The sequence below is a fragment of the Nesoenas mayeri genome, assembly GCF_963082525.1.
Source record: "Nesoenas mayeri genome assembly, chromosome: 16".
In the NCBI taxonomy this organism is placed as follows: Eukaryota; Metazoa; Chordata; class Aves; order Columbiformes; family Columbidae; genus Nesoenas; species Nesoenas mayeri.
The window spans coordinates 15,127,287-15,140,425 of record NC_137562.1 but is presented as its reverse complement, the minus strand read 5'-3'; the positions used below and the strand labels follow the sequence as shown (position 1 = coordinate 15,140,425).

At 51.1% G+C, this 13,139-nt stretch overlaps 1 protein-coding gene across 1 annotated transcript in view; it reads right to left on the bottom strand.

Moving 5' to 3' along the window:
• The window catches only part of CBFA2T2 (CBFA2/RUNX1 partner transcriptional co-repressor 2), a 55,635-nt gene that overhangs the window by 9,459 nt on the left and 33,037 nt on the right, over nt 1-13,139 (bottom strand). Inside the window, exons 2-3 of the mRNA XM_080354534.1 lie at nt 4,574-4,717; nt 747-988 (exon numbers count right to left, since the gene is read on the bottom strand). Of these exons, the coding sequence (XP_080210660.1) occupies nt 747-988; nt 4,574-4,717 (386 nt within the window). The remainder of the gene's footprint in view (nt 1-746; nt 989-4,573; nt 4,718-13,139) is intronic.

Sequence of the window (13,139 nt, the reverse complement as noted above, 5' to 3'; positions counted from 1 at the left end):
CTTGCCTGTTTAAGACATGCAAGAGCAGCCCATAAAGAAGAAAAATGCCCATTAAACACATCACTGCTTATCATAAATTAAATCTTTGAAGTATCATTATATTTTCTATACACACTCGGGAGCAGAGAAGGACCAGCTTTCCAGAGCGGGTCCCTGCTAGCGACAGGACCCTGCCTCTGCCATGACACCTGGCTGCCTCGGCAAGCAAAGCACTGTTGAGTTTGAGCACAGTGAAACCAGCACAAGCACCAACGAAGCAGCGGCTCGAACTGGCATTTCTCTGCATGGAAGCACATTAGAGGTATGTTGATCTGAGATCAGGGTCAGGCAATCATAAATCCGCACAAGCAAGAAAACACCTCCCTAGTACAAAGGTACAGGGTCCCCTGAATTGTGTGAAAAGTTTCCTTTACGAGAGGAAAGGGAGAAGTCCAGCATAGCCCATGGCTTCCAGCCAGCCCAATGCACCAGCCTGTGGCCTTTACAGAAAAGCTTTGTCTGAATCCTTCCAGCTTTCCATCAGTTCAGCTGCACCCAAGCTCATGTCAAAGCCACCGGACAAACAGCTTTTTGAAACCCATCAAAGACAAGAAAAAAAGAAGCCAGCAAGTTTACCAGAGGGCACAAACATTGCACAGTCTTGCCCAGCCAACAGCTCTGCCTGTAAAGACATGAACAGCTGATGCTGTGTAACAGGGGCAGGCACCGGCTGTCTGGATCCCATCGCCAGAGCGCTCTGTGCTTACCACTAATGCCAGGACGAGGGTCCGGACCTTCTCCCCAATCTCCGGGGAAATGTCATTGCCAAACTGCTGCAGGGTAGTGAGGAATCGCTTCAGCTTGCTGAGCTGCCGGGCGCCACACGTGGCTGGGAGCTGCTGGTTCGTCAGCGAGGAGGAGGAGGAGGAGGAAGGACCGTTGCTAAAGCGCTGGGGTGGGGATGGTGCCCCGTTCAGAGTTGGGGGGGAGTGGTTTATTCCATTGGGCACTGCAAATGGGAGACAGAATCATAGAATCATTTTAATTGGAAAAGGCATTTAAGATCAACCAGTCAAAAAAATAACCTCACTCTGTCACTACCCCATGTCCCTGAGAACCTCGTGTCCGTCTGTCCAGCCCTCCAGGGCTGGTGACTCCAGCACTGCCCTGGGCAGCCTGTTCCAATGCCCCACAGCCCTTTGGGGAAGAAATTGTTCCCAAGACCCAACCTCAACCTCCTCTGGTGCAACTTGAGCACAGACACTTCTGGCAGTGTCTGAGGCAGCCCAGGAGCACGCGGGGTCAGGCTGCGTAAAGCCGAGGCCACGGCTGATCAAGTTGTGCCATACACTCAGCATGAGGAATTAAATGTGCTTTATCTCAAAGCTTATGGCCCTCAGCACAAACTACCGATCGGCGTTTTCTGGTCCGCGTCAGGCTAAAAAGTACAGCAGATGATCCAAGGATCCTTCCCAGCCCCATTGTTTACAATAAATCATCAGTGCTCATTACAGCCGGGGTCTCATTAACAGATACCGCAGCTCAGGTGCCTCCGCCTCGCCCCAAGGATGCTGACAGGATCCTGTCCCGCTGCACCCCCTCGGGGATTTACAGGGGGTTTCACAAACATGGGTGCTGTGTTCCAACGTGGTCCCATCTGCAGCTTCTCCTCCTGTAAGCAGCGAGTGTGTCGAAACAGACTGAAGGGCTGGAAGTTCGGGAACTCGGCAAGCGATTGGAATAAATTGTTGACATCCCCGCACCGCCATTGTGCAATCTAGAGCCCTGTCTGAAGAGCAGCTGTGCGCTGGGGGCCCAGCTCAGTACAGACCCATAATTTTAGAGGTGAAAAGTACATCATCACAAACATAGTTTTAGCTGATCCACCAGGTTATCCTTAAAAGTCCAGCTCTGAATTCCTAGCACTGAAGAGAAGGAACAAGCTACAACAACCATTTCGAACAGCAGTGTTGAGAGGAGGAGCGCTGAGGTCAGGGGCACGCAGGGCAGGGGAAGGCGCCTGCCATGATGGAGCAGCAGTTTGCAAAAAACATGCCAAAATTTCCACTGCAGTTCTGTGCCGACGATACCAAATCCTCATGAACCCGCTAAGGGTTTTTCAGAGAAAAAGACAGGAGGTACTCGAACAGTTAAACCACTCTGGGGCATGTGGGGTCAGAGGCTGGAGAAGCTCCACGCACCTGGACCTGCCGTGGTGAGCACCGGAGGGAAGCCGAGCAGATTAACCAGAGTCAGTTAAGATGCAAGGGAAAGATAAGGCTGAAGAGACCATCAAAGGTGGTTCCTGCGAACCAGGGGATGACGGGCTCTTCTGGGACATAACAAAGATGTGTCCTTACACAGACAGAGAGGTGACAAAATGAAGGCGAAGCCGGGATGGAGAGGACAGGGAGGTGCAAAGGCAAAGCGAGCTCATGCCTTTTCCTATGGAGCAATGCAGCCTGAACAACTCCTGTTCACACTGGCTTCCCCAAATGTGCAAAGGGACAGGGGTGTCCTGCAGAGACGGCATGTACTGGCAGAGTTCACCACCATGTGTACCAGCAAACGCAGAGCTATGTGAAAGGCAAGGCTTCTGGCAACTCCTCATAAAGAGCACTTATTTCACAATAACAGTGTCATAAATAGGAGGAAAGCCACCCAGAGAAGCTCCTCTCCGACAGCACAGGACTGTGCAGCTCCATGCTCTCCAGCAGCTGTGACCGAGGCGCTTTATCCCCTTCTCTGTTTTGCTTCCTCTTATTCTTTCAAATTACATATTAGGGAGATCAACGAGCTCTATTTAAACCCTGGGAGAAGCCAGGGCTGCGCGACCCACCCAGGGGCTGCCGAGGACGGGAGCGGCGGAGGCCGAGGGACCGGGCGATGCCACGGGCCGGGTCGGGGCTGCCGTTAGCTGCAGCCCCATAACCGCGCTCTGCCTCGTCAGGTTCACCCCGCCTGACCCCCCTGCAAACGGCGTTACCGCAGGGTGCCGGCAGTTATCTGATCCCGCGCGCCGCCGGGATCTGCTCCGCCACAGACCACGGGCCGGGCCGGGGCTGCTGTTTCCAGCTGAGAAGACAGCGATGAAGCGCATGAGGCCGTGTACCGGGACTACAGCTGTGGGGACAGGAGGATGCTGAAGTCCTGGGAACATGGAAGTCATCATGTAGGGCTGCTCTGTTATATTCTGCCTCAGGTCCTCTTCTCCAACACACGTTACTGATCCGTAGGCAGGCACAGCCTTCCTCCAGCGTGCTCCTCCTCGCCTGCCCAAGCCACGGGCTTTTACAAGGCTGGGTCTGTACCCACGGACTCTGACAAAAACCCCTTTGGTGCAACTGAGAAGTATAAAGAGAGAATAAACTTCACCACGAGTCACATCTCTCATCTCTCTTGGAAAGAGCAATTAAGTCATCTGCAATCAGCAGATCCAGGCTCCTTGGCCCTTAGCAGTGTGCCAAGCAACCTCATTGGAAAAATTAATTTCTGTCACTTTGCTAATGGTCGTTTTCTGCCTGAGCAAAAGGAGAGCCATTAAAAACCCCTCAGCGCATAAAGATGGGGACAACGTGTCTGGCAGGATAACCCAGCCATTAGTGCTATTGCCAGCACCACGCAATACATCAGCGCGTGGCCTGAAAAGAGGCTGGATTGTAAATCTCGGAAATCCACTGCCAGCGTGAAACTGAGATATCCCAGACACCACCGTGAACAGCAAAGCAACGCAGAATCAGCCAGGGAGACACTCAGCGCGGGAGAAAAAGGGAGAGGAAAGCCTGGAAAATACTTATGTGCCACGTGCAGGGGTCAGGTAACTCCATGCCCAATAAAGTAAAGCAGCTTTGCTCTGGAATGATGCTTTTTAAAATACATTAAATGGCTTAAATGTCAGCTAAGGGAGGGGAAAAAAGAGTGTGTGCTCTTTCTAGGGTGTGAGAAGAGGCTGTACATCCACCCCGTCCACGGAGCCACCTCCGCACAACACCCTGCCACAAGAGGTGGGTGAGAGGCTGCGCTACGGCTGAGCTGGACGAGGATCAACTGTGGCTTCATGGGAAAGATCATCAAGAGAAGATGGAGAAAAGAGAATCCGGATGGACAGCAAAGAATTTCCGAGGCTGGGAAATTAAAAAAAAAGAAGAAAACTTTCTAATCTCAGCTGCAGAAACACTGTCTGCAAAGTGAGATACAAGCAGAGCGGGAATTAACTCCTCCGAAAGATACAGTGAAAAGCTCAGCTCTTGGCTTGTTTGAAGCCAACCTGATAAAATACTTCAATTTCTTAAGGAGTTTATGGTGGCAATCAAGGCTGCATCTGCAAGAAGAAGGTCTCAAGGAATCACCACGAGTAAGGTAGGAGCAGGTAGGGGGGCTGGGGAGGAGTACAGACCTTGTTATATGTCCTGCATACATAGCAGGAAAGCCCCAGTCCCCCCCTTCCTTACAGCCAAGCAGCATTGCTAAAGCTCCCCGTGCTGGCGAGCAGCCCTGGCCGATGGCTGAGACATCCCCGCTGACTTCTATAAGCAGAACCTTTCCTCCTGGCTAGAGCTGGTCCCAGGGAAAAGCAACGTTCCTGGGGTCTTACATGCAGTTGGGGTGAAGGACACCGGCCGGGGGCCACCGGGGTTCACGGGGGGCAGCGGCGGCATGTTGGGAGGAGAGGACCTGGACTGTATCTTCACTTCCACAGGCGATCCGGGCATCACTGGCACCCTCTTCTCACCTGCAACTGTATGAAGAGAAGGTGGTAGTGCTTAGTGAGAGTCACAGACCAGCATTTCCCTGCCCAGCACACAAAGCACATAGCAAGGGTGAAGACAGGGGCGAGAGGGGACAGGAGGCAGGCACCCAGCGTGCAGAGGGTGTCCCAAGATGCTGCCGGGCAGGCTCAGGGTGCCCATGTTCACCATCCCAGTCTCCCAAACGCATCTTCTTACCCCTCACACCCCAAGATGCTTCCTCAAAGTATTTCTGCCTGTTTGGTTTGCTTTCCCCCGCTGCTTACGACCCCCTTGGTACCCCCAGGTGTGCTCACACGCATGGGGCAGAACTGGCGAGGGGTGCCGAGGTTTAACCCCCAGCCCTGCTCCCCAACCAGCAAAACCAGGCTCTGAACCAGCCACCTTGGCAAACAGCGCCCTGACCAGTTTGGCATGTTTGCTTTTTAAAAGCAATAGTCATAAATTAAATGTTCCTGGACCTCTTTTCCCTTGCAAGGGGTGGATCTCACTGCAGCCCGTGTTCACAGGATCCCAGAATGTCAGGGGTTGGAAGGGCCCTGTAAAGCTCATCCAGTGCAACCCCCCCATGGAGCAGGAACACCCAGATGAGGTTACACAGGAAGGTGTCCAGGCGGGTTGGAATGTCTGCACAGAAGGAGACTCCACAACCCCCTGGGCAGCCTGGGCCAGGCTCTGCCACCCTCACCATGAACAAGTTTCTTCTCCAATTTAAAAGTGGAACCTCTTGTGTTCCAGTTTGCACCCATTGCCCCTTGTCCTGTCACTGGTTGTCACCAGCAGAGCCTGGCTCCATCCTCCTGACACTCCCCCTTTCCATATTGATCCCCAGGAATGAGTCCCCCCTCAGTGTCCTCTTGTCCAGCTCCAGAGCCCCAGCTCCCTCAGCCTTTCCTCACACGGGAGATGCTCCACTCCCTCCAGCATCTTGGTGGCTGCGCTGGACTCTCTCCAGCAGTTCCCTGTCCTGCTGGAACCGAGTTCTCTCACCAGCCCTGAGACAGCTCAGCCATGCAACAGCCACCCAGTTTGGGGGTGTGCGGGGAGCATCGGTGCAACACGGCAGCAGCTGTGCCAGCAAGTGACCGAAATGGTCACGGCGTTGTAAAAACGAGATTAAATCGGCTCCACACTCCTCCTCTCCTGTGCGAAGTCTCTAGTGTCTAATCCAGCCCTGGATCACATCAGAGCTGCTTTCTCAGCCTCTAAGGGTCCCTCCTGAAGACTCAAGTTCTCCTGAGACACCCCAGCTCAGCTGAGCGAGGTGGCTGCACTCCCAGCTCCAGCGTGGCTGGAATCAGCCTCAAAAGACATCCTGGGGGGGAAATGAGAGAGAAAGAGGAAATACGCGCTCATGCAAACCTGGGGGTTTTGCGTGAAGTTTTTTGGGGTTTGTTTTGTTTTTAAAATCCAGACAGCTCAACGGACAAAGCCTAAAGCATCTCCCACAGTGCAGCTCCCATAGGAGCCAACAGCCCCCTGTCCCGGGATGTCCGTGAGGCGGTGCCGCAGCTCGTGACCCTGGACAACGCGACACGATGCGAATTGTCCCTCCAACACCGCCGTCACCGCTCCCTGCTCCTCCAGCCGCCGCTCGCTTTGTTCAATTAGGTCACTAACGAGTTGTGACCGTGCTCCAGCAGTATTAAAGCACACACTGCAATCTAATCAAATGAGATTACAATCTATTCCGTAAGCCACAGTTTTTACAAATGTCTGTCAGCTGTAAGAAACTCAGCTTTCAAGTTCTGGCAAATCAATTAAATGCTGTATTCCCGTAAAGTGGGGAAGCACGGAATAGATGGCAAAGTTCTGCGCTGAAATACAACCACTAAACCTGCTGCTTTGCAACTCCTGACAATAAAAAAGCTGCTTTCGAGAGCAAAAAATCCATGACTTGGCGCTCGAGCCCTTCGTGCCGCTGGCCTGGAATGGGGTCCGGGAGCCACCGGCACCTGCGCTGCCACCGCACACCCGGCACGAACCGCCTCGGTTATTTTCCTTATGGCAAGTCATCGTTAACGCCGGCAAAGTAACAAACCAAGTTCATTATGACGAGCAGGCTTTTTTGGCTGTTTGCGGGACAGTCTGTGGAAGAGGGAGCAGAAATGAGGGTATGCCCACGAGAAGTCAACACCTTCCTTCCTGAGCTCACTCCAACAGCGAAGAAGCAAACAGGACTGTTAAATTTAAAAGCTTCCTGCTAACGACCTGGGGCATCTATAAACACAGATAAAAACCACCTTCCTAAAACTCCTCATTTTTAGCCTAAACACATCCATTTAATGAGAATCATGTGAGCAAACCAGACTGCAAATGAGGACTTGATTTAGCCTTGAGTTGATCTGGGTCTAAAAATGAGCCAGTGAGATGGTCCCTGGAGAAACGCCACCTTCGCTGTTCAGAAACCTTTACCGGCTCACCAACGTTCCGGCACGGCCTCCAGACACACACAGAGATGCTGAGATGCTCCTCAAAACGCCTGCAAGTCACTCCACCGTATCAGCCATCTGGAACCACGCTAGAGAGTCAAATGCCATAATAGATTTTTAGATGATGCTTTACAAAGAATAGTCTTGTCAATGACTGAATACTCCAAGTGTCAGAGCAGGACACCTGCCTAAACTGGAAACATTGGGTTGTTCCCCTTCAAAAACTCCTCCTTCCAAACCCTACCTGGACTTAGTCTTGGCTTGATGCGAGACAAGTTTCATCTTCTCCAAAAGCCAACGAAGCCTGAGGACCAGATCTCAGCGCAACGGGAGCCGCAGGTTCCAGGTGCCGCGGAGCTGGCTCAGGACAGCTGTAGCACACATAGCTTTATGCTGCGTGCCCTATATATTCACGTGTCCCATTTAGGGAGCCCAGGTGTGCAGGAGACCAGAAAGCCCCAGCACTTTGAATACACCTGAAACCCTTCATCCTTCCGCTCTCCCCTCACACGCCTAAAGGCCCCAGTTTTATTTGTTTCTCCACATTGACTTTCAGAACGCACCCTATTGCCTTTGCTGCTCCAGTTCTCATCCGAGCGTAACAAATTAAAAAGGAGCATATGCTAAGATTAAGCGCAGCTAATGACTTTTCTTTTTGGAGAGGAGGATGAGCTAAGTGAGACAACAGGGCAGAACACCAGGAGCAAACCTGGGGTCTCGACTGCTCCTCGGAGAAGTCGCGCTCCTGGGGACCGAGACTCCAGTTCTGCAACACAGCAGCACGTTGCAGAGGGGGCGGTTTCAACACCCACTCGAAACAGATTTAATCACACTTATTTTCTTTAAAGAAGGCTTCCATCTTTAGTGTTTAGTGCAAAGACAGTGCTGCTGTGATGGGTAAGCTCTGAAGAACAGCCAGCATTTACTCGCATTGCAAACTGTACATAGAAGCTGCTTTATTCATCCCTTCATGCCTGTGGGTTTGAGAAAAGGCACCAAAATATAGTCACAAGTTAGGGAGTGTCTCAAGTACACTGGAATTTAAATTAATCCTTAAAATGCCTTTGGCAACTAGAGAATAAACTAAGTGGGAAAAATAAATAAAAACACTCCATGAGGAAAACAAAACGTTTCCTTCCCCCAAAGAGCAAGAGGAGGACCTGGAGAAGAGAGCCAGGAATAGCCCTGGCTGGCAGACAGACACAGTCTCCTCCCCATCCACTTCTCGAAGTTCAAAATATAGCTCTGACAAACGGCAGAATAATATCAGCATGGGAGATTTAGATTTATTAAGAAAAAGCAGGTCGGGAACCTGCATCGCATCCTTGCTGGGGCCACGACTCCCGGGCTGCATCCCCCCCCCACACACTCCCGTCTGGAAGAGGCGATGGACAGTGATGTAGAGCCCGGGCCAGTGATGCTCCGGAGCCAGGCTTGACCCCGAGAGCAAGGGATGAGGGAAAGAGCCACTGCCACGGTGCAGAAAATGCGGATGCTCTGTATGAATTTACACCGGCTGTTGTGCTCTTCTTCCAAGTAACAAGCAATAGGATGAAATGGCCTCAAGTTGCGCCAGGGGAGGTTGAGGTTGGATCTGGGGAACAATTTCTTCCCCAAAGGGCTGTGGGGCATTGGAACAGGCTGCCCAGGGCAGTGCTGGAGCCACCAGCCCTGGAGGGCTGGACAGATGCAGAGATGAGGTTCTCAGGATGTGGGTTAGTGCCAAGGTTGGCTTATGGTTGGACTCGATGGTCTTGAGGGGCTTTTCTAACCAAAATGAATCCATGATCCTATCTGCATGGGTACAATTTAGCACCATCCAGCGGCCCCAATGAGCGAGCACATGGAGCATGCACAGGCTCCAGAACCCTGCTATCAGCTCAAGCCAGCAAACCTTTCCTTCTCCCTCTAGAGAAATGGATTTCAGTTTGTGGTTCCTGGTTGGAGGGCACATACACCATGAGCACCGATATCTTGGAGGCATTTTAGACACAGGTGTAGGGTTCCCCTTGATTCATGGTTGCAAGAGTTAAGGAGGAAGGAGGGACCTGCCTGGCCTGGAAGCGATTTTGTAGATCTCCTTTATAAATCAGCCGCAAGGACTCTGAACCGCTTCTCACAAACCCGCCTGCCAGACTGAAGCACTCCAGCTTATCATGCTTCAGCTTTTTGCAGAAGTCAAACCACAAAACTTATTGGAAGAAATAAGATACAATCGCATTAAACATGAGACAGCACCGTATAACTGGCACTTGCACACAGATAAGGGTTTGCTTTTTCCTTTTACAGTTTGCAGGATGGGGAGAGTAGACTCAAAAATCAGACCTCGTCAACAAGGCTTTGACCACTAAGTGGCTACATTGAAGCCTATAAATTAATAAAATTTGGGTTGAATTGATGTCTTTTGAACAAAAGACTGTGTACAAGGGGTTCGCCCAGTGGCTCAGAGTCTGAGGAGTGAAAGCATGCCATGGTTTCACACAGAAAGAGGTTTAATCAGAGCAGATGTTTTCAGTTTTCATCTAGAACAGGTAGAATATGCTCATAAAAAGCCACTCCTCACCTCAAACCCTGCGACACAGGCTCGTCCTGGAGCCAGTGGACAGACAGACATCTCCAAAGGTCACTCAGCCCATCCCAAAACATTCACCAAAGCACGGGAGATAAGCCACACTCCAGCACCTCTCCTTACACGGGCTCTACCACCTCAGCTGATTACTCGCTCTAGAAGCATCTATGATAATTCACCTACAAATCAGCAAGACGAACCCTTTTTATAAACAGTCCTTGGAACCAGGGGCTCGTTTCCCCACCGTTTACATGGGTAAGAGCCTCTGGTTTAAGACGGAGCAATGCAAAGCTTGTATAAATGGGTAAAGAGACTGTTTGAAAGAGGAAAGCAAAGGAAGGACACATCTTGGTGGCCTCTGGGGTGGCTGGCAGGGCCCGGCTTACAGCCCAGGAGAGCCGGTTTAAGATAATCAGCTCAATACATCACCCTGGAGAAAAAGCCAGGGAAATGGCCCAAACCATCCGTTCCCGTTCAAACACGTCTGTGCCGAGAAGGACACGCTGCAGTTGGCTCGTGTTGTCGCAGGGTTCCCTGTTGAGCGTCTGAATGCAAACGAGAGGCGGCATCAGCGTAACCTGACCTGATAATGTAAATAGGGTGAAATGAAATATGGTTTGCCACCTCCCCAGCTTTGGCGAATGTTTATTTTGAATAACATGCTTATCTGCTCCAACTGCTCACCATCTGTTTTCAGTCTCCACCAAGCTAATATTTTTCACATTTAGGAACTGAGAAATGGGAAGAATTACATTTAAATTTTATTAACATCTTTCCTCCGCTCTAAGGTTGCCTTTCCCTCCCCTTGACGGCTCTAAGCCATCTGTGGAGCACCTCTGCAGTTCTCCGAGGCATGCAGATGAGAGGTTATCTACGCGCAAGCAAGAGCATTGCTACTCAGACGCCGTTCGCTGCTGCTCCGCTGCAATCCCCCCATCACCCGCTCCAGCCAGCTTCGCCCCAGCTCAAACTGAAATCGCATCGCCCAGTAAAAAGCCAGCGTTTTATCATTTTGCAGCATCACGGCATCAGAGAGCGATGGAAAGGGAAGGCTGAAGATAAGCATCAAAACAAGGCAGCCGATACAGCAGCCTCAGGGAAAAATAAAGGATGACTGGGTTAGCTGTAATTTAGTAGACAGGGAAATGTTTAGAGGTTTTGAGTCAAGATTACATTTCTATACAAATATTGACATTTATTTGCACATAAGGTGGTTTCCAGAGGTCTCCCTTTGCTTGAGTCAATAAATGAGAACATATCACCAGATCTGGGTGACACATGTCGCATAAACAGGTCGGCAGCAAATACTGGTCAGCTGAGGCCCCTCTCTGTCCTCCTCCCCCCACGCCAAAGCGCGGAGTTGGCCAAGACGATACTCCAGCATCTGTTGCAGCGGGGAACTTATGTGATGATACTTCCTCCGCCAAATGCGATCAGCCTATTTTTACCCTGTTTAGCTCGGTTCCATAGCACATCCCGGCTCCTGAGCTGTGAGATGCTGTGGGAGGGGAGAGGACTCGGCACCTCGCAGGAGAGCCTCGCACCACACGGGAGGGAGCTGCTGCGCCCGGGACAGGCGCTTTATAAATCAAAAATAAACGCGTGTATCTCCATCGCCATCTATTCCTCTCCCACACACAGCTGTTTCACTTTAAATCTCAATTCAATGTGAAACTCAGATAGGAGAACTTGAAAGAGCAAAGTACGTTATCGCTCGCAACCAGTCCAGCAATCAGTTAATAAGGGAAATAAGATTAATAATTTATTCCTGAAGGCAGACTGCGGATCTCTATCGGTCTTGCCCTTCAGTGATTTTTATGAAACCCTATTAATGTCCCTGGCTGTACAAAGTGACGGGTAGCGCGGGGTGGACTGCAGAGCAGTTCTGCTGTGCTCCCACCTGGCTGAGATGGTGGCAGTGCCGGCTCTGCGCTCGCCTTGGCCACGCCAGCCCCATCGGCACAAACCACCCTGCCTTGCCCGCTCCGGGTTCCTCTTGGCCCACGGACCCACGCCCTGGCCACCGGTGCAAACCCACGGCTGCAGGATCCAGCCCACCAACTATTGCCTCCAGCAGCCCCAGCGCGGGGTACACAGCAAACCCCCCAAATTCTGGTTGTCTCACTTCTACAAGAACACAAACCACTTTGGTGTGGCACCCCCTGCTCTCTTTTCCGTGAAGGAACGAGGGAATAGTTACTCAGACCATAAAAGCCATAAAAACCATTTACATGCGGCGCAGCAGCCACCTGGGAGCTCTGGCCGCAGCAATTCCCTTCCCATGCTGCCAGTGCCCATCTAAGTAAGTCTTGGGGACCCAAGTTCATCTCATGATGTCCCCACCAACACCTTTTGCTCACCGGCGGCCTCAAAGGGACACAGTGACCCTTCCTCATCCTCACCAGCCACCCCGAAGGCAGGGATATGTTCTGAATATATTCCTGGAGAGCAAAGCCTACAGAGCAGTCAGTGTTCCAGTGTTAGCATGGGGATGGCTTTGGGGATCAGGGGAACTGCTCCTCCTCCCCCAAAACCACCCTCCGACTGCTCAGAGCCCCTTGGCCTGGGTTAGAACCGGGGACAAGGGCAGGGGAGCTGCGTTCCAGCAAAGTCAGAGGTGCTCACTAATTCATTTGGGTAGTCACTGCTCAAGTATTTTGCTAATTTTTCATCATTTCACTGTTCTGTCTAAAGTTACAGAATAAAGACTTTTTTCTTTTTAATCACCCACCACTATCACGATATTAAGAGACATTTACTCCTCTGCGCTATTTACTTATTAGGCTAAAGCGCTCCGAATGAAAAATGAAAGCAGTTACAGATATCAAACAGGCAATTATCACAATCACGGAAAAATTAGTTCTTAAAAGTCTGAGCCTGGCGCAGCGCTCTCCAAACCCCCCAGCGCGGAGCGAAACCACGGTGGCGGGAGCAAACTTTCCAGATGGAAACATCTGTCTCTCATTTGCCGCAGGGAAGAAAACACCAGGAAGATGAATGGCTCCCAAGTCCGGTGGAGCACAGACACAACACGTACAAAAGGGAGACCGGTTCGGAAGAGACTCGGAGCAACAGCTGGCTATCAAAGACTTATTTTTTTTTAAATGATTATTTTGTGGGGCTTATGCATATGGAGAAATGTTATGTCAGGGAAAAAAGAGCCTTAGTTTCACTTATGGGAAATGCAATGTACAGCAGAAGGAAGAATTGAGCTAGCCACGCTCATATGAATAATACACAGCACTTTTACCATCTCAGCTTCTTTTAGGTATGAAAAGGCATTTTAAAAGTTGGCTTTAAGTGGTTCCCTCCCGAAAGGGTCTGAAATCACTCGGTGCCCAGAGCAGCAAGGTCATGGATGGGGTGATTCGCTCCTCTGGGGCCAGAGAGCAAACACCAAGTTTACTCCAG